This window comes from Bos taurus, chromosome 3 (genome assembly GCF_002263795.3).
Source record: "Bos taurus isolate L1 Dominette 01449 registration number 42190680 breed Hereford chromosome 3, ARS-UCD2.0, whole genome shotgun sequence".
Lineage (NCBI taxonomy): Eukaryota > Metazoa > Chordata > Mammalia > Artiodactyla > Bovidae > Bos > Bos taurus.
This window is the reverse complement of record NC_037330.1, coordinates 25,747,967-25,767,167: the sequence shown is the minus strand read 5'-3', so window position 1 is coordinate 25,767,167 and position 19,201 is coordinate 25,747,967. Positions and strand designations below refer to the sequence as shown.

Sequence of the window (19,201 nt, the reverse complement as noted above, 5' to 3'; positions counted from 1 at the left end):
GAATTACTTTTACCCCTGTTCTACTACTTGTTTGTTGTTTTTATAATAATTTTTCATCCTTAAGTTTTGATTTTTTATATATTCAAATATGTCTTTTATAACTTTGAGATTTTCAATCATGGTTAAAAAGATTATCTTCACCTGTATTTTATAGTCTCCTGGATTTCTGTAAAATGTTTATATAGTATTGTTTTTTTTAAATTATCAATATGATGTTGGCTGTAGCTTTTTTTTTTATCAGTTGCCTTTATCAGATTGAGGACGTTTTTTTCTCTAGATAAACTGTTAAAATAACTTAGAATAAAATTATTCAAAAATTCATGAGATACTATTCTTACTAGACTCTTTGTGAGGTTTAAGATTGTGTTTTCACAATCTTAAATGTCTTTAATTTTCCTAACAGTCATGTGAACTAGTTATCATAAATTCTTATATTATGTATGAGGAAACTGAGTCTCAGAGAAGGAAAATATCTTGCTCAAGGTCTTTCAGTTCATTAATGGCAGGAGTAGGAGCCTATGTGCTACATCAGTATTAAGGTTATATCCTTATCTTCGGCATGTACTTCAACTTCTCTACCAAATCATGTATTACTCTTTTCTGCATACATTTTAGTGGTAATTTTAAGATTCTTATCTCTAAAAAAGCTCATATTTATTCTGTATTTGTCATTTGACTGACCTAATTTAATATTATTCTAGGTGATACAGAGTTTAAATTAAAATCAACTAGTTCTAAAAGAGCTGAAACCAAAAGTGTCCATCTTTCTATGAGAGAAAGATTTATATTTTTCACTTCCTCCTAAAAGTAGAAACGACCCTAGAGATTGGTTTTAGAGTTCTAGTGGGAATAACCATGACTTTCTAATGAATCTAGACTTCCAGTTCCAGCCCTGAGGTAACTTATATCAGGTTAACTCTCCCATCAAAAGTAATCACAAAAGCCCAACAGAATGATTTGAAGGGATTGGAGAGCAACACCTAAGGGAGAACCCAAAGGGCCTACTTGAAGCCAGCTGTAGAAAGCTGGCTTTTCCCCTACGGGTATATTCTAAATTGAGTGTGATTGAGGCCAACCCTAAAACAGTGCTCATGTAGAGCAAAGAAGACTGTGGTCAGGTCTTGGAACTGCCAAAAGGGCTGGGATACAAGGGATGAGTATCTCAAATCAGGAAGGAACTGCAGAGGAAAAGCCCCAAAATTTATCTACAGATTTTCCTCCTGTTGTTGGCTGATTCTGTGCCGGCACATGCACGGGACAAAAATATAAAGAAACTAGAAAACAGCATTTGGAGGCTGAAGGGCAAAGGAGAAAATTTAACAGCTACTTGGTATTGGAAAAGTTGGCTTAAAGCTCAACATTCAGAAAACTAAGATCATGGCATCTGGTCCCATCACTTCATGGGAAATAGATGGGGAAACAGTGAAAACAGTGTCAGACTTTATTTTGGGGGGCTTCAAAATCACTGCAGATGGTGACTGCAGCCATGAAATTAAAAGACGCTTACTCCTTGGAAGGAAAGTTATGACCAACCTAGACAGCATATTAAAAAGCAGAGACATTGCTTTGCCCACAAAGGTCCATCTAGTCAAGGCTATGGTTTTTCCTGTGGTCATGTATGGATGTGAGAGTTGGACTGTGAAGAAAGCTGAGTGCCGAAGAATTGATGTTTTGAGCTGTGGTGTTGGAGAAGACTCTTGAGAGTCCCTTGGACTGCAAGGAGATCCACCCAGTCCATCCTAAAGGAGATCAGTCCTGGGTGTTCATTGGAAGGACTGATGCTGAGGCTGAAATTCCAATACTGTGGCCACCTTATGTGAAGAGTTGACTCATTGGAAAAGATCTGATGCTGGGAGGGATTGGGGGCAGGAGGAGAAGGGGATGACAGAGGATGAGATGGCTGGATGGCATCACCAACTCGATTGACATGAGTTTGAGTGAACTCTGGGAGTTGGTGATGGACAGGGAGGCCTGGCGTGCTGCGATTACTGGGGTCGCAAAGAGTCGGACACGACTGAGTGACTGAACTGAACTGAACTGGTATTGGGAAGACAGGTTAATGTCTAAGGCTGCCAAGGTGGAGGGCCCTGTGAGGTTGTATGTAAAAATATGAAAAAATATTTTTTAGAACTTAGTGTTTTGATAGTGCTTATATGCACTATGAATGAAACTTTGAGATAGAAAGTTTTTACATGGAAATGAGATTTTGTATTTATACTTGACTGTGCTATAATCCATTCACCTTGCTGATGCCTAGGTAATCTTTCTAAATGGTATGCTCTATCCTTTAAATATTATGTTAATTCATTAAAATTGTATATGATGTTCCTTCATACTTAAATTTAAAATTTCACCATAGCCAACAGAATTTCTACACGGTCTAGATTATACCCAGCTCTCTAGCCTCATCCTATATCATCATTTCTCCTTCCTGAGCTCCAGCCAAACTACACTGTTACTGTTGTTCAGCCAGGTCTTCGCGACCTCATACAGTGTAGCATGCCAGGCTCCTCTGTCCTCTATTATCTTCTGGAATTTGCTTAAATTCATGTCCATTGAATTGGTGATGCTATCTAACTATTTCAACCTCTGCCACCCACTTCTCCTTTGGCCGTAAATATGTCCCAGAATCAGGGTCTTTTCCAGTGAGTTGGCTCTTTGCATTAGGTGACCAAAATATTCAGCAAAGTCAGTTTCAGCAACAGACTTTGCATTGAATATTTAGGGTTGATTTCCAATCTAGCCACACTAACCAAGTTTTTTCCTCAGGGCCATTCCAACTGCTATTTCCTCTACTGAGAATTCTCTTCTTCCAGATCTGTTCATCACTGGCTCCTTCTCATCATTCAGTTCTCAGTTTAAATTGTGTCATTTTAGAAACTTTTTGAACATTATACATAAAATCTTTAAACTCTTCCTCTATCGCTAGTACTCAGTATTCTGTTCAACTCAGTATTCTATGTTTAATTTTCTTCATAACAATTATCATTTATTATGGGAACAGGAATGTTATATGTTAGAGAAGAGAGAAGTCGCTTAGTCGTGTCCGACTCTTTGCGACCCCATGATCTGTAGCCTACCAGGCTCCTACATCCATGGGATTTTCCAGGCAAGAATACTGGAGTCGGTTGCCATTTCCTTCTCCAGGGGATCTTCCCAACCCAGGGATTGAACCCAGGTCTCCCGCATTGCAGACAGACGTTTTACCCTCTGAGTTCACTGTTACATCTCCCAGATAAGAATAGGTACTTTATATTTGTGAAATGAATGACTCTCCTACGTAGTTACTGTATCCATATTTCTTCTTTGATTCTCTTGTCTGGCTTCAGAAAAATCTGTTAGTGGTATTTGCCTTTCATAATTTCAAAAACAGTGCAAAAATAGCACCAAAAAATTAAAGAACTTTAAGGTAGTGGTATCCTGATACCTATTTCAATGTTTTCTCCACACAGATAAATACAGCATAGCATATTGAATTGCCAGTATACAAGTAGGTATAAATAAGAAAGTTTAACAACTGTATGGTACTGGCAAGTACATGGTACTGAGGAGACAGAGTTAGTATTTGAAGCTGCCATGGTGAAGGGCCCTTGGTAAACACCCCAGGCTTTCAGCTGACATCCCATAGGGCCACTTCCTGGAAGTACAGGTAAAACTAGAATAGTTTTAACCCTTAACAAAGCTCAGAGCCAAGGTTATCTGCCTGTAACTCAGTCTATGTTTCAGAGGAAGATTAACCTTCTGGGAAAGAGGATAGCATCCAAAGAGTCTGTACTTTTCATTTATATAGTTTGGCTTCCAGTAAAAAATTTATAAGGCACCCTTGGAAAAAAAAAGAAGATATCCTAGAAATATATCTGCACAAATGAAGTACACACAAGATTATTCACTATAAAAGTTTTCATAATAGAAAAATCCTAGAAATGTGCCCGAGGACCACTAATAGAGGATTGATTAAAGTCTTTTTTATAATGTAGTAGTTTTCATACACTGTCAGCAGTGGAGGCAAGACAGTGCTTTGTCATGATACTGTCCTGTGACATCAGTGGTCCCAGCACAATAAATGTGAGTTGTACGTTCAAGGTTTGAAACAACTTAGAATGCTCTCACACATTTTTGTGTGGATGAGACATTTCAATTGAAAATCGTTAATGTCTTGGAATTCTATGCATTTGTAAGTAAAAAATATAAGAAATTTGTTTATAAACTTTGGAAAGCCTAATGAGGTACATCTTAATAGTTAAAATCTAACATACAGAGCAGTAAGTATACTTTGCTGTATTTTAAGAAAGAAGGGAAAAGAAGAATATGTATTTGGATTGCTTACTTATGCATAGAAATTTCTATGCTAACACATAAGAAGCTAATGAATGATTATATTTGGGGCCTGTAAGGGGAAGAGAGATGAGAGTGGGGTGAAATACTTAACGTATACTTTTTATATTGTTTTGATTTTTAGGACATGTGAATATTCTATTCAAAATAATTTTAAAATAGTAAGATTTTAGGTACAATAATCTATTGTGTTTGCGATAATTGCTGAGAGAGTTATTTAAAAGTTATATACTCTTTGAAAAATGTTTTGGTCTTTCCCCGATTCTGTTTCCTTTTACCTTTTCATTCATTCAGTGGAGTAGGACGAAACTGGGGCTGGGCATCTGCAGGAAGCAGCATTCTTGCTGAATTTGGCACACTACATATGGAGTTTGTCCACCTCAGCTACTTGACAGGAAACCCAATTTACTACAAAAAGGTTAGTATTCTTGCTTTCTTTTCTTTGTTATAAGAGAATCCTTTAGGTTTTATCCCAAAGATTTGATTAATGCTTAGAAAATATTTGCCTTTTTAAAAATTATAGTAAAGAAATGTATCTTATATTTAGAACAGATTTGATATATTTTCTGTTATCTAAGAAGATATAATCACTAGTAAGTTTTCAAGAAATTACATTATAGTCTCTATTTAGCATTGTGCTGAAGTTCCTAGTCAGTATGGTAAAATAAGACAGAGTGAACAAAAAGGTAAAGATTAAAAAGGAGAAAGAAAACAGTAATTACTCACAGATTAAATGATTACCTAAAATATTAAGATAATCAGAGGAACCTTGCGGGTTACAACCCATAAGGTTGCAAGAGTTGGACACGACTGAGCAACTAAGACTTTCACTTTCACATTTAAATTATTAAACAAGAGCTTAATTTATATTTTGAATAAAAGATCAACATGATGTGCTGTGCTCAGTCGCTTTAGTCGTGTCCTACTCTTTTCGACTCCATGGATTGTAGCCCGCCAGGTTCCTGTGTCCATGGGATTCTCCAGGCAAGAACAGTGGAATGGGTTGCTGTTTCCTCCTCCAGGGGATCGTATATCTCCCCCTAATAGCTCAGTTGGTAAAGAATCCACCTTCAATGCAGGGGACCCTGGTTCAATTCCTGGGTTGGGAAGATCCCCTGGTGAAGGGATAGGCTACCCACTCCAGTATTCTTGGGCTTCCCTTGTGGCTTAGCTGGTAAAGAATCTGCCTGAAATGTGAGAAAGCTGGGTTTGATCCCTGGGTTGAGTTGGGAAGATCCCCTAGAGAAGGGAAAGGCTATCCTCCCCAGTATTCTGGCCTGGAGAATTCCATGGACTGTATAGCCCATGAAGTCGCAGAGTCAGACATGACTGAGCACCTTTCACTTCACTTTCTTATATCACTTTCATTGGCAGGCGGTTTCTTTATCACTAGCACCACCTGGGAAGCCAAAAGATCAATATACCTATTAAAAATCAGTAGTATTTCTCTATACCAGCTGTAGCAGGCGAAAATGTATCACTTATAAAAACATATCTTATGTGGTAGGAACAAAAGTATAAGTTTTCCACAAGTAAATCTAACAACAGATAAGCAAAGTTCAAAACTACTAAATGACATTGCTGCTGCTACTGCTGCTAAGTCGCTTCAGTTGTGGCCGACTCTGTGCGACCCCATAGATGGCAGCCCACCAGGCTCCCCCGTCCCTGGGATTCTCCAGGCAGGAACACTGGAGTGGGTTGCCATTGCCTTCTCCAATGCAGGAAACTGAAAAGTGAAAGTGAAGTCGCTTAGTCGTGTCCGACTCTTAGCGATCCCATGATCCTACTGGGCTCCTCCGTCCATGGGATTCTCCAGGCAAGAGTACTGGAGTGGGTTGCCATTGCCTTCTCCGAAATGACATTGAGCTGGCCCTAAGTAAATGGAGAGATGTATTATATTCATATATAGGAAAACATGCAAATTTCAGTTACCTCCAGATTTATCTATAGCCTCAATTGAATGCCAATCAGTTACTCGGTGCCTTTTTTTTTTTTTTTTTAAATGAAACTTGACTAGACATTTCTAGAATTTAAACAGGAAAGAAACATTCAAAATACTTCTGAAGAAAAACATGATGGGTGGGTTTGTATTACTCAGTTATCAACACTACCAATATTAGTGTTGGTGCATTGAGACAAGTAAAACTGATAAACAGAAGGCTACTGCTGCTAAGTCACTTTAGTCGTGTCTGACTCTGTGAGACCCCATTGACAGCAGCCTACCAGGCTCCCCCGTCCCTGGGATTCTCCAGGCAAGAACACTGGAGTGGGTTGCCATTTCCTTCTCCAACGCATGAAAGTGAAAAGTGAAAGTGAAGTCGCTCAGTTGTGTCCAACTCTTAGTGACCCCATGGACTGCAGCCTACCAGGCTCCTCCGCCCATGGGATTTTCCAGGCAAGAGTACTGGAGTTGGGTGCCATCGCCTTCTCCGGATAAAAAGAATAAATAGCCCTTAAACAGCCCGACATATATGTGGAAGTGTGACAGTGGTACCTTTGTAGATGATAATGATTCTAGGAGCATTAAAGACTTAAATTTAAAATACAAAATCTAGTAAAGCTGAAAATACATATACTCTATGGCCCAATAATTCCAGTCTTTGGTATGTACATTTACATCATACATATAAAATCATTGTTTGTATTAGCAGTTTATATGATAAGATTCAATACAGCAGTGAAAATAAATTAATTATGGTCACATTCATTAATCAAAAGAGTATATATAATACAATTCTTAAAAAATTCAAAAGAAGCAGAGCTGAAGAGAATATTGTTTAGGGGTTCAAAAGTGATTTTAATAGAATCAAGGTAATAACGAATGTAAAATTTAAGACTGTGACCACATCTCAGAAAAAGTCAGTGATATGTGAATGTGTAATGGTAAACAGAATAGCAAACGTTATGTTGTGTTGTATTTCTTAAATTGAATATGACTAGAATCTCTCTATATAGTCCTTTCTGTGTATGAAATATTTTATCAGTCAAAAGAATTTTCAGATTCTTCTGAAAGATGGCAAAAGTGAGCCAAATCACAGAATTTTCCCTTTCTTGATTAAATTAGCAATAACAAGACAAATAATAAAGACCAGCAAAAATTAATCAGTAACAATGAAAGAAAGAAAGGCTGAAACCTTATGTCATAAACGTGATAGCCATAAAAAATAGAAGATTTCTGCTGTGATATCTTAAGTCTGTCTCTTGCCCTATCCTGAATCCTTACTGGGCAGAGAAAGAAAGTCAATAAATTCCTGATATTCTCTGTTAATCTTACAAGGGAGACCAGTGCCATAGTATACAACTGCCCACAGCTCCAAATGTGTTCTCACCCTCCATCCTCCATGAGCACTTAGGCCTCAGGAAATGAGCTAGTACACTAGTATTCCAAATCTTAGTGTATCCTGGAGGGGAGATGCACCTCCCCCTGCCCCACCCCCACCCCCCACCACATACACACAACAGGAAGGAATTTGAGGACTGTTCAGCTCCACTGTATCAATCCGAAGTTCAGGTCAGAGCTGACCCAGTTAAACATGAACGAGATGAAAGAGAAAGCATGGCAATTATGCAGACATACTGCGGGAAACAAGAGCAGGGTGGTAGAGCGCATGTAAGAGACAAAGAGCTCAGCTTGAGATTTTACAAAACCAAAAATAAAATAATACAGTAAGATAGTAGAGCTAAAAAAGCAAATTGAGACCTTACATATTTCTGTAAAATAAATGAAAAATAACAAGTAACCTGTACATAGTTGAAAACTGAATCATTGGCATGAAATAAAGGCCAAAAGATAATCATTGTGAAAATAAGGAAAAACATAAAGAGACTTTTTAAAAAGATAAATTTGTAAAACAGAGATAATCTAGCATATGATATTTCTTAAGTGGAGAAATCTTAACCTAACACATAGAAATCACCTGAAAACAACAAAAGGAGAAATGGAACTATTAACTTGTTTTTAACAAAATTGAGATACTTAATATTTCATGTCACAGAATAGGAAGAAAGGTTGGCATAAGCAATCAAGGTCAGAGCGTGGTTTGCGTAGCTGAGGAGAGGATATTGGTGGCTGTAGCTTTCAAAAATAAAAGCTCATAGAAAAGTTCTTTAAAGTAAGTGATACATCTTGAGGTACAAAACCAAATCCTCATTAGCAGCCGTGGGAACAGACTACAGACTGATGTAGACTCTTCTTTGGACCCCACTAAATATGATGTGTTGAGAACCTGGAAAAACAATTCAGTTCAGGATCTCACTGACAAGCTGTATTTGTAGTTGTATACTTTAGTGACAGAAGAGTAATGAATGACAGTGATTCTCTAGTGCTGCATTGCTGGTTTCAGTTGCCTGATGAGAAGCAAAGGCTTAAGAAACCACATTCACATCTGGACTTTACTTATCCTTTTATGTCAAAACTCTTGTGAATTGCTGGTTCAAGAAAAATAGTAATAAGTCATCAAAAAAGAACACATATAGAATTTATACAAAAATATTACCAGAAAAAAGGGGAAGGAATGTGAAAAATAAATGATGGTCAAAAGATAGTTATCAGAAAACAACAATTGAAGACCTGACCAAGCATCACCATGAGAGAGAAGATAATGAGGCTCTCATTTATGTGAAACCAGAATATAAACAGAGATACAGGTATGCAGAGATAATAAGATGCCATATCAGTAATAGAGTGTAATAAAAAATTAAGTTATAGTCAAAATGAAGGACAAAATGGAAGCAATACAAAGAACGCCTTCAAAACATAGTGAGAGACTTGGAAGGCAAAATGGAGACAAGCTAGTGAACATGGAAATTAAAAGATAGGTAAGGTTTGCAAAGGAAATGATAGATGTGGAAAAGAAGCAGAGGGGATTCAATGTATGCATAATTTTCAGAAGGCGAGAGAACTGACTAAACCTGGTTCATGGAATTATTCAGATTGAGATTGTTGTACCTAGATTTGGTCTCAAAGATGTAAGAACACAAGTAATAAGCATCCCTGAGCCAATTCCTAAAACTCCGTGATGACAGAATCCAGTTGAATAAAAGATTGGAAACTGTGAGTTAAAGGGTTGGTGCTATGCTCAAGTCCAGAAAATAGTGAAGTGTATATATAAGGCCCTGTGAATAAAAAAATGTTTCCTCAAGTCATTTATGCCAACTAGGTTATCATTCAGATGTGATGATAACATTCTGAAACAAGAATACAAAAAAGAACACGTTTGTGCTTTAAAAAAAAATTTTTTTAAGCACTTAAAAAACCACCATCCAATCTAGAGATGAATCAAAATAAAGTCCCTGGAAAAGTCTCCAGCTTCTTAATGTATTTCGTGATTTTCTCCCCTTAACTTAAGGAATATCTTTTAGGAATTGAAGTTTAGGAATTCTGGGAATTTAAGGATGTCTATTATGGGATCAATATTTAAAGTTCAGCAATTTAGTTTTACTTTTTCATCTATTAACTTCAGAGTGGTTCATACTTTTTATTACAAATGTTCTATTATGATTATATTTTTATGAAATTGTTTCTGTTCTTAACATTTAGTTATGTACATATTGAATATGTCTAGAATAATGTTTACCAGTGGTGTTTCTGATGAATATTTCTGGAGAGTAGAATGTTGAAATTTAAATTGGTTTCTATGCCTTTTTCTTTGTGCTTTATTGTTGCTTATTTATTATTTTTAAATAATGCTCATATTCTATCTTATAAAAATAATGAGTCATTTAAAAAAGAGAAGCCTTATTGTCTATCTCACACACACACAGTAGGGGGGTAGGAATGTAGGTTCTGAGTGAGAGAAAAAAAACAAAGCCCAGATTAATATAAAACTTTAGTGATTTTTTTTCATGATTGCATTCTTTTTTTTGCTTAGGTCATGCACATTCGGAAACTACTTCAGAAAATGGATCGTCCAAATGGTCTTTATCCAAATTATTTGAACCCAAGAACAGGTCGCTGGGGTCAATGTAAGTATTTCTATTACCACTGATGCTCTGTTGAAATATAGTCTGAAAACTTGTGCATGACATAGTGATAAGTACACTACATGTAGTAGTACTACATGTAGTATTAGAAACCCCAGATTGTATATAACCCTATGATCTGCTAGTCCTGTAACCTGTGGCAAGTTTCTCATGTCTTGTAGTTTCAGTTTTTATACATTTAAAATGGAGATATTAATAACCCATCTCACAAGAGTATTTTATTTCACGTATGTGTAAGTACTTAGCTAAAATATAGTGTGGCATTTGCAAAGGGTTATACTTTTAAGCCCTTGTTTGTGAACTATATCTTGGTATAAATAAGAGCATTGCTTGAGATAAGTATTTAGTCAAGTAATATGAAGAAGAGTTGTGTGTGTTAAATGACTGGAAGATAGTGTGCTTGCTCTTAGATAAGCTACGTCTGATCATTCATTTTAAAAGGTAACAGTGACAGACTTTATTTTCTTGGGCTCCAAAATCACTGCAGATGGTGACTAAAGCCGTGAAATTACAAGACACTTGCTCCTTGAAAGAAAAGCAAGCATCTATGACAAACCTAGACAATATATTACAAAGCAGAGACATTTCTTTGCCAACAAAGGTCCATGTATTCAAAGCTATGGTTTTTCTGGTAGTCCTGTATGGATGTGTGACATGGGCCATAAAGAAGGCTGAGTGCCAAAGAATTGATGCTTTTGAACATCAAAAGCATCAGTTAAACTGTTAAAGAAGACTCTTGAGAGTCCCTTGGACTGCAAGATCAAATCAGTCTATCCTAAAGGAAATCAGTACTGGATATTTATTGGAAGGACTGATCCTGAAACTGAAGCTCCAATACTTTGGCCACCTGATGCAATAAGTCAACTCATTAGAAAAGACCCTGATACTGGAAAGATTGAAGGCAGGAGGAGAAGGGGGCGACAAAGGATGCGATGGTTGGATAGCATCACCGACTCATTGGACATGAGTTTGAGCAAGCTCTGGGAAATGGTGAAGGACAGGGCAGCCTGGCGTGCTACAGTCCATGGGGTCACAAAGAGTCGGACATGACTGAGTGAACAACAGCATCACTGTCTGTTATTTACCAGACTTTTGGATGAGACTGGAGATTGGGAAAGAATATATAGGATTTTGAATTCAGGCAACTCTCGGGCTAGCAGGCAGGGTTTATATAATGAAATAAACGTTGTAGTAAAGGAAATGTACCAGTTGTTAGGTGAGACTGTGGTAGAAGTGATTTCCTCTGTTTCAGGAGACTGTGTTTTGTTTGTGAAGGGGGTGATGATATCTCATTAGAGTTTTAGAACTGTTCTTTGAAGGAACTGATTTTTTAGAAACATTAAATAAAGTTTTCATGAAAAACATGAAACTAATCTCTTGTAGTTAGTTTATGAAAGAGCAAAACACAAATGGACAGAATACAGATGTTCCTATTTAATCCGAAGAGTGGTGCTAACGAAGATAAGTGACACATAGAGACAGTGCACTCCTTCTGTGCTGCTTTAGTAGAATGTACAGAAGACTGTTTAGTACCATGTTCGTAGCATCTCCGTAGTTTGGTCATCAGAGACCTTTGTTGCTGTCTCTCCACTTTACTGTGTTCCTAAGCAAATCAGTGAAGCTTTTAAACAGAAGATACTGTTCTTTTTCTATTAAATTAATAAACAGAATGGACATATCCCAGTATATCCAGTGCTTCAGAAAATACGAAAATTTGTATGACCTTTGAAGCAGTGACTCATTTCTAGACATTTATTCCAAAAAATTTTCAGACCTCTGTGTGTGTGTGTGTGTGTGTGTGTGTATACAGACACACACACACACACACATATATATATAAAATAGGGATAATTTGGAAACATTCTAAAGGACTCCTTTTCAATGGAACGAACTTTCTGTGATGAAGAAAATGTTCTATTTAATTAGCTATTTGTGACTAAAGCCTACCACATTGGACAGTGCAGTTTTTAAACTTCTTGTGAAAGAGGTTTGGTTAAGTTATAGTCCCTCCAGGTGTGATATACTATATAGACATTAAAAGTTATGTTATTAGAATGCTTGACATAGAATATGAAGTACCTAGAAAGATATTTGGGAGAAGGAAATGGCAGCCCACTCCAGTATTCTTGCCTGGAGAATCCCGTGGACAGGGGAGCCTAGTGGGCTGCCGTCTATGGGGTTGCACGGAGTCGGACACGACTGAAGCGACTTAGCGTGCATGCATGCATGCATTGGAGAAGGAACCAGCAACCCACTCCAATATTCTTGCACGGAGAATCCCGGGGACAGGGGAGCCTGGTGGGCTGCCGTCTATGGGGTCGCACAGAGTCAGACACGACTGAAGCGACTTAGCAGCAGCAGCAGCAGCAGAAAGATATTTAGGAAAAGAGAGAAAACAAACACCACAAAAATAGGAACCAGAGTGTTCCCTGTGTTTTTTTCCTGAATGTTTGTTTTTATTTTCTAATTTTGTTTACCTCTGTTAACCTAATCTGATAATGGATATATGTTACTTTTGAAGTAAAAGCATTTTTAAATAAGAAGAAGATGCTCTCTTGTACACAAAAATCTTAGAATACTGAAAAATAAAACACTGTTTGAGAATTGCCAGCCTTTCAAATGACCAAAGTATCTCATTGATGGCATCTTAATTAAAATTATAACTCTTTCTCTTCATCAAATGGTATTGTGAAAATTGGATAGCCACATGACAAAGAATGAAGTTGGGCCCTTACCTTATACCAGATTCAAAAATTAAGTCAAAATGCATCAAAGACCCTAAATTTAAGAACCAAAACTTTAAAACTTTTAGGAAGACAAATCTTCATGACCTTGGATTTGGCAGTGACTTCTTCAACAGTACAGGCAGCAATAGAAAAAATAAATTGGATTTCATTAAAGTTAGAAACATTTGTGCATCAAAGGATATTGTTATGAGATTGAAAGACAACCCACGGAATGAGAGTTTATTTGTTAATAAGTAATACTTGCAAACCATATATCTGATAAGGGTGTAATATCCAGAATGTATAAAGAACTTCTCAAACTCATGTTCAAACTCAACAGCAAAAAGACAAACACTCAATTAAAAAGTGGATAAAGAACTTGAATAAAGTTTTCTCCAAAGAAGATATTCAAATGGAAAATAAACACATGAAAAAAATGCTCAACATCATTATTCATTAGGAAAATGCAAATCAAAGCATAATGAGGTATCACTTCACACCTGCTAGGAAGATTGTAATCAAAAGGACAGATAATAAGTGTTGGTGAGGATGTGGAAAAATTGGGACCCTCTCATGCTACTAGTGGGAATGTAAAATGGTATAGCCACTGTGAAAAACAGTTTGGTGGTTTCACAGAAAGTTAAGCATAAAATTCCATATGATCGAGCAATTCAACTGCTAGATAGATACCCAAAAGATTTGAAAACAAAGACACAGAGAGATATTTGCATGCCAGTGTTCACAGCAACATTATTCACAATACCGGTGGAAACAGGAAAGTATCCTTCAAATGGATAAATAAAATGTGGTATATACATATAATGGTATGTTTTTTAACTGTAAAAAAGAATGAAGTTCTTATACATGCTACAACATAGATGAACCTTGAAAATATTAATCTAAAATGAAAGCCAGTTGCAAAATGACAAATATTATATAATTCCAATTATATCAAATAGCTAGAGTAGTCAAATTTAGAGAGACAGAAAGTGTATTGGGGGTTGTCAGGGGCTTGGTTGAGAGGAGAATGGAGTTATTGCTTAATAGGTGTAGCATTTCTGTTTGGGATGATGACAAAGTTTTGGAAATAATGACAATGTTTGTACCACATTGTGAATGTAATTAATGCTACTGAATAGTACACTTAAAAAATGGTAAAAATGGCAACATTCATGTTATATGCATATATTTACCATAGTAAAAATTGCAGTAAAAAACAATTCTTTTAGTCATACTTGCTTTTTTCCCACAAAACGAATCCAGATTACTTCTTTAGAATTTCTTCACCCACAGCAGTTATTAATTTTGAGAATGTTATAAAAAGAACTATTCACTGGTTGTTTTGGCAAGAGGTCTTTACAATTTTAGGGGAGCTACCCTGATATCCCTTTAGCAGCTGCAGTCCTTATTAAATTGTCCAGTTTGTTCCTTTTAGTATTTCTGTATATTTCATATCAGCTTCTGAAAAGTATATCAAATTCTATTATTATCTTTGAGCAGTAGGCATCTGTCATAACTATAAATAGTCTGCAAAACAAACAGTGAACTGAACTGAAATTTAACAATTCAGCTTTGGCTAACTGTATTATAATTAGAGTAATGATAATGTCTGTGACATGCACACAGCAATCACAGAAGAATTATGGTAATTACCTCCAGGAAAAGTACTTAGCAACAGATATAAAAGAATGTAGTAAGCAACCTAGATTTAAAGGCACATCATTAATATCTTTTGTTTTTTGCTTCATTTTTTCACTAGTTTTCTATGTACAGTACTTAACCTATGCCATTTAATGACTTAAGTGAAGAAGATATAGGAAACTTATCATTACTGATTCATTAAATTTCATACTACTGATTTAAAATATGAAAAAAGTAAGAATGGGTATAATACTTGGAGTTGAAAGACTAATCCAGGTTTTTCTGCCTAATAATTTAGATAAGTTAATTAACCTCATGCCTTTGTTCCTTCATCTGTTATTTGTACTTATTTTATTAAGACAGTTATGTGAATCATATTTATGAGATAATGAATATATTTAAAAAATAAAAAAAAAATAAAAAATACTTCATAAACTATAAAGCATATGATACAGATCTGTTTATTCTAGAATTTCCTATAAGAACACTTCAAGAATTAGCTTCTTAGAACCTCATTAACTTTATGTTAAGACAGAAAATGTAACCATTGGTAATTTAAAACGGATCATGGAGTGACATGGTACATCAAATTTGACACCAAGGCGGGCATGGGTTAGTGGTTCAAATAAAGTCAGACTACTGGGCGATAAATTCCATAGTTAACTAAGGATCTCAGGCTTCTGCTGTGAATTTATTTATTGAATATATAAACCTCTACTGAAATGACATTCTAAAAGAGCTGATAAGAACCTGTTAGGCAGGACTGGGACTGCATCCTATAACCTAAGTAACCTGTAACTAAATCTGTAAACCCTGGCAATAATTCACATATCTAAAAATCATTGCCTCTAAACTGTGATGACAAGACATTTACCTTTCCAAGGTTTTTCTCATTAATTCATCTACTTTAATTTTTTATGTTTTCTTCTCCTGCTCATTTGTTAATCCTTAGATCTACAATATATTGAGAAATATATGTGTGAGGCAAAAGTGCAAAATTTTAAAATGCCCTACATATTATTTTAATTACTTTTATAACTGTTATGTTCCAAAGGACCATTTGTGTCCTTTGATCATGTCTTACATGCTGTCTGGGTGAACTCCATGATGGCTTAGATACATTTTTATAAATCCCAATTTTATAACTCCCAAAGGTATACTGCTAACTTATCTCTGGATTTCCATGTTTGTTATACCCATTTAGATATCCATTTAGTCCCTCAGATTCATCATGCCCAAGATTCAGACTCCTTCCACTTTAAGTCATTTCCCCCTCTAGTATTCCCAATTTCAGGAAAGAGGGCCACTGTTCATTCAGTCATTTGCCCCAGCAAGAAATCTAGAGTTCATCCATGACTTCTCTTTCTTCATCCTTTCAGTAAATACCTGATAGATAACAAACCAAAAGATTATGGTAGAGTCAGAAAAGATTAGATTATTTTAAGGTGTTAATAATAAGAGGTAGTTTCAGTTGACAGGTAGAAGTTAAAGATAAACCAAGAGAGAGATTGCTGAAAAGGAAACAGAAATGGTTAGTGTTCAGAGCTAGGTAGAGTGCAAAGAGTAGAGAAGGAACATTTTTTCCTCTTTAACAGGCAAAAGAAACAGATAAATTAGTAGATGGGGGTACAGATAGTTGAAAGATGCATTTTGGGGGTTAGTGATCTGTAGTTTTTCTATGAATTTGAACTTTTGTTTGTCTGCTGAGATTAAGGAAGAGGTAGAGCTGTGGAGGTCTTTTTTATTATTATTCTTTATTTAGTTTGCCATGTTGCAGCACGCAGATCTTCATTGCAGAGCACGGACTCTCAAGTTGTGGCACATGAGCTCTAGAACACACAGGCTCAGTAGTTGCAGCACGCGGGCCTAGTTGCTCCGTGGCACGGGGATCTTAGTTCCACAACCAGGGATCAAATGCACATCCCCTGCATTGCAAAACAGATTCTTAACCACTAGACTGCCAGAGAAGTCCCTTAGAGGTCTTTTGAAAAAGAGATTTAAAATCCCTGCTTTAGGGAATGGGAAAGATCACAAATCAAGGGGTCATAGAAAACTTGACAAGCAATGCAGAGGTTCTCATTGATGGTGAAAGTAGACTCTCAGTTCAGTTCAGTCGCTCAGTCATGTCCAAATCTCTGCAACCCCATGAATCGCAGCACGCCAGGCCTCCCTGTCCATCACCAACTCCCGGAGTTCACTCAGACTCACGTCCATCGAGTCAGTGATGCCATCCAGCCATCTCATCCTCTGTCGTCCCCTTCTCCTGCCCCCAATCCCTCCCAGCATCAGAGTCTTTTCCAATGAGTCAACTCTTCACATGAGGTGGCCAGAGTACTGAAGTTTCAGCTTTAGCATCATTCCTTCCAAAGAAATCCCAGGGCTGATCTCCTTCAGAATGGACTGGTTGGATCTCCTTGCAGTCCAAGGGACTCTCAAGAGTCTTCTCCAATACCACAGTTCAAAAGCATCAATTCTTCAGTGCTCAGCTTTCTTCACAGTCCAATTCTCACATCCATACATGACCACTGGAAAAACCATAGCCTTGACTAGACAGACCTTTGCTGGCAAAGTAATGTCTCTGCTTTTGAATATGCTATCTAGGTTGGTCATAACTTTCCTTCCAAGGAGTAAGCGTCTTTTAATTTCATGGCTGCAGTCACCATCTGCAGTGATTTTGGAGCCCCCAAAAATAAAGTCTGACACCGTTTCCACTGTTTCCCCATCTATTTGCCATGAAGTGATGCGACCAGATGCCATGATCTTCGTTTTCTGAATGTTGAGCTTTAAGCCAATTTTTTCACTCTCCTCTTTCACTTTCACCAAGAGGCTTTTGAGTTCCTCTTCACTTTCTGCCATAAGGGTGGTGTTATCTGCATATCTGAGGTTATTGATATTTCTTCTGGCAATCTTGATCCCACCTTGTGCTTCTTCCAGCCCAGCGTTTCTCATGATGCACTCTGGATATAAGTTAAATAAGCAAGGTGACGGTATACAGCCTTGACGTACTCCTTTTCCTATTTGGAACCAGTCTGTTGTTCCATGTCCAGTTCTAACTGTTGCTTCCTGACCTGCATATAGGTTTCTCAAGAGGCAGGTCAGGTGGTCTGGTATTCCCGACTCTCAGGTCAGCTGATATTTTACTGGCTGGGTGCAATAGGTGAACAGTGAAATAAAGATCACCTGTTGCTTCCTTTCCTATCCAGCCTAGACTGCGTAGTATCTGAACCAATGTGAGAATACCTTTAGTCTTCTGTGTTATCTGTCCTACAAATCCAATGCTTGTATCAACTCAGCCATGTACCTTTTCCATTCATCTATAGTCAGCTGAGCATTGCTCATGAAAATCATCAATAATAAAGGTTAAAGTCACTACAAATTTATAACAAAACTGGGCCCTAGTGGCTCGGACAGTAAACCTACCTGCAATGCAGGAGACCTGGGTTCAATCCCTGGGTCAGGAAGAGCCCCTGGAAAAGGAAATGGCAACCCACTCCAGTATTCTTGCTTGGAAAATCCCATGTACAGAGGAACCTGGCAGGCTTGCAAAGAGTCAGACACAACTCAACGACTAAGATGACTACAAATTTATAATTTCCAATTGTAACTGGATCACCAGTACCCCTGACAGCTCTAACTTTGATCAGTTTACTTTCTTTTTCTTTACTCTCCTTAAATCTTCTGTATAAAACTCCTATCCATCCTCATCTGTCTTTTCACCATTTCTTTTTAATTTCCTGCACAATTTTAGTATTTACGTATGTCTTTAGTAAAAAGTATTTATATAGATTAAGAAGATAGAACTAAAAAAAATTGCAGAGTGAGTCTCAGTTTATTTTAAAAGGTGAATTAAAACGAGTTAAATTTGTTGATATTACTGATCGATTTGGACTGATTCCAAATATCCTTTTTATTTTGTTTACTTGCTTTTGTAAAAACAGTTTTACTAAGGTAAAATTGACATACAATAAGCTGTATGTATTTGAAGTATACAGTTCAATAAGCTTTAAAATAAGTATAAACTTAAGAAAAGTATCACTACCATCAAAATAATGAACATATGTTCACCCCAAAAGACTTCCTCATAATGCCTTTATGATTTTTTTCCCTTACTCCCCTTCTCGCTCCTTTCTCAAGCAACCAGTGATCTGCTTTCTATCATTATAGATAGGTTTGTATTTTTTAGAATCTTCTATAAATGCAGTCCTTTATATGTACTTTCATTTTTTCTGGCTCCTTTAACTCAGCATAATTATTTTGAGCTTCATCCATGTTGTGTGTATTAGTAGTTCTGAATATAATCCCACTTTGTGGAATACCACAATTTGTTTATCCATTCACCTGTTGATGGACGTTTGGGTTATTTTCACTTTGGGGCTGTTACAAAAAAGTGCTGTGAACACACAAGCCTTCTAGTGGATGTATGTCCTTTTTTTCTCATGAGTAAAAATCCAAGAGTGGAATATTTGTATTTTATGGGAGGTATATATGTTGATCTTTTAAAGAAACTGCCAAATCGT

General features: G+C 36.8%; 1 protein-coding gene across 5 annotated transcripts in view; it reads left to right on the top strand.

Annotated features, from left to right (window-relative positions):
- The window catches only part of MAN1A2 (mannosidase alpha class 1A member 2), a 185,368-nt gene that overhangs the window by 89,386 nt on the left and 76,781 nt on the right, over window positions 1-19,201 (top strand). For all 5 annotated transcript variants that reach the window (XM_059884660.1, XM_059884659.1, NM_001206877.1 and 2 more), the window contains 2 exons: window positions 4,630-4,753; window positions 10,206-10,299. In XM_059884660.1, coding sequence (XP_059740643.1) covers window positions 4,630-4,753; window positions 10,206-10,299 — 218 coding nt within the window. The remainder of the gene's footprint in view (window positions 1-4,629; window positions 4,754-10,205; window positions 10,300-19,201) is intronic.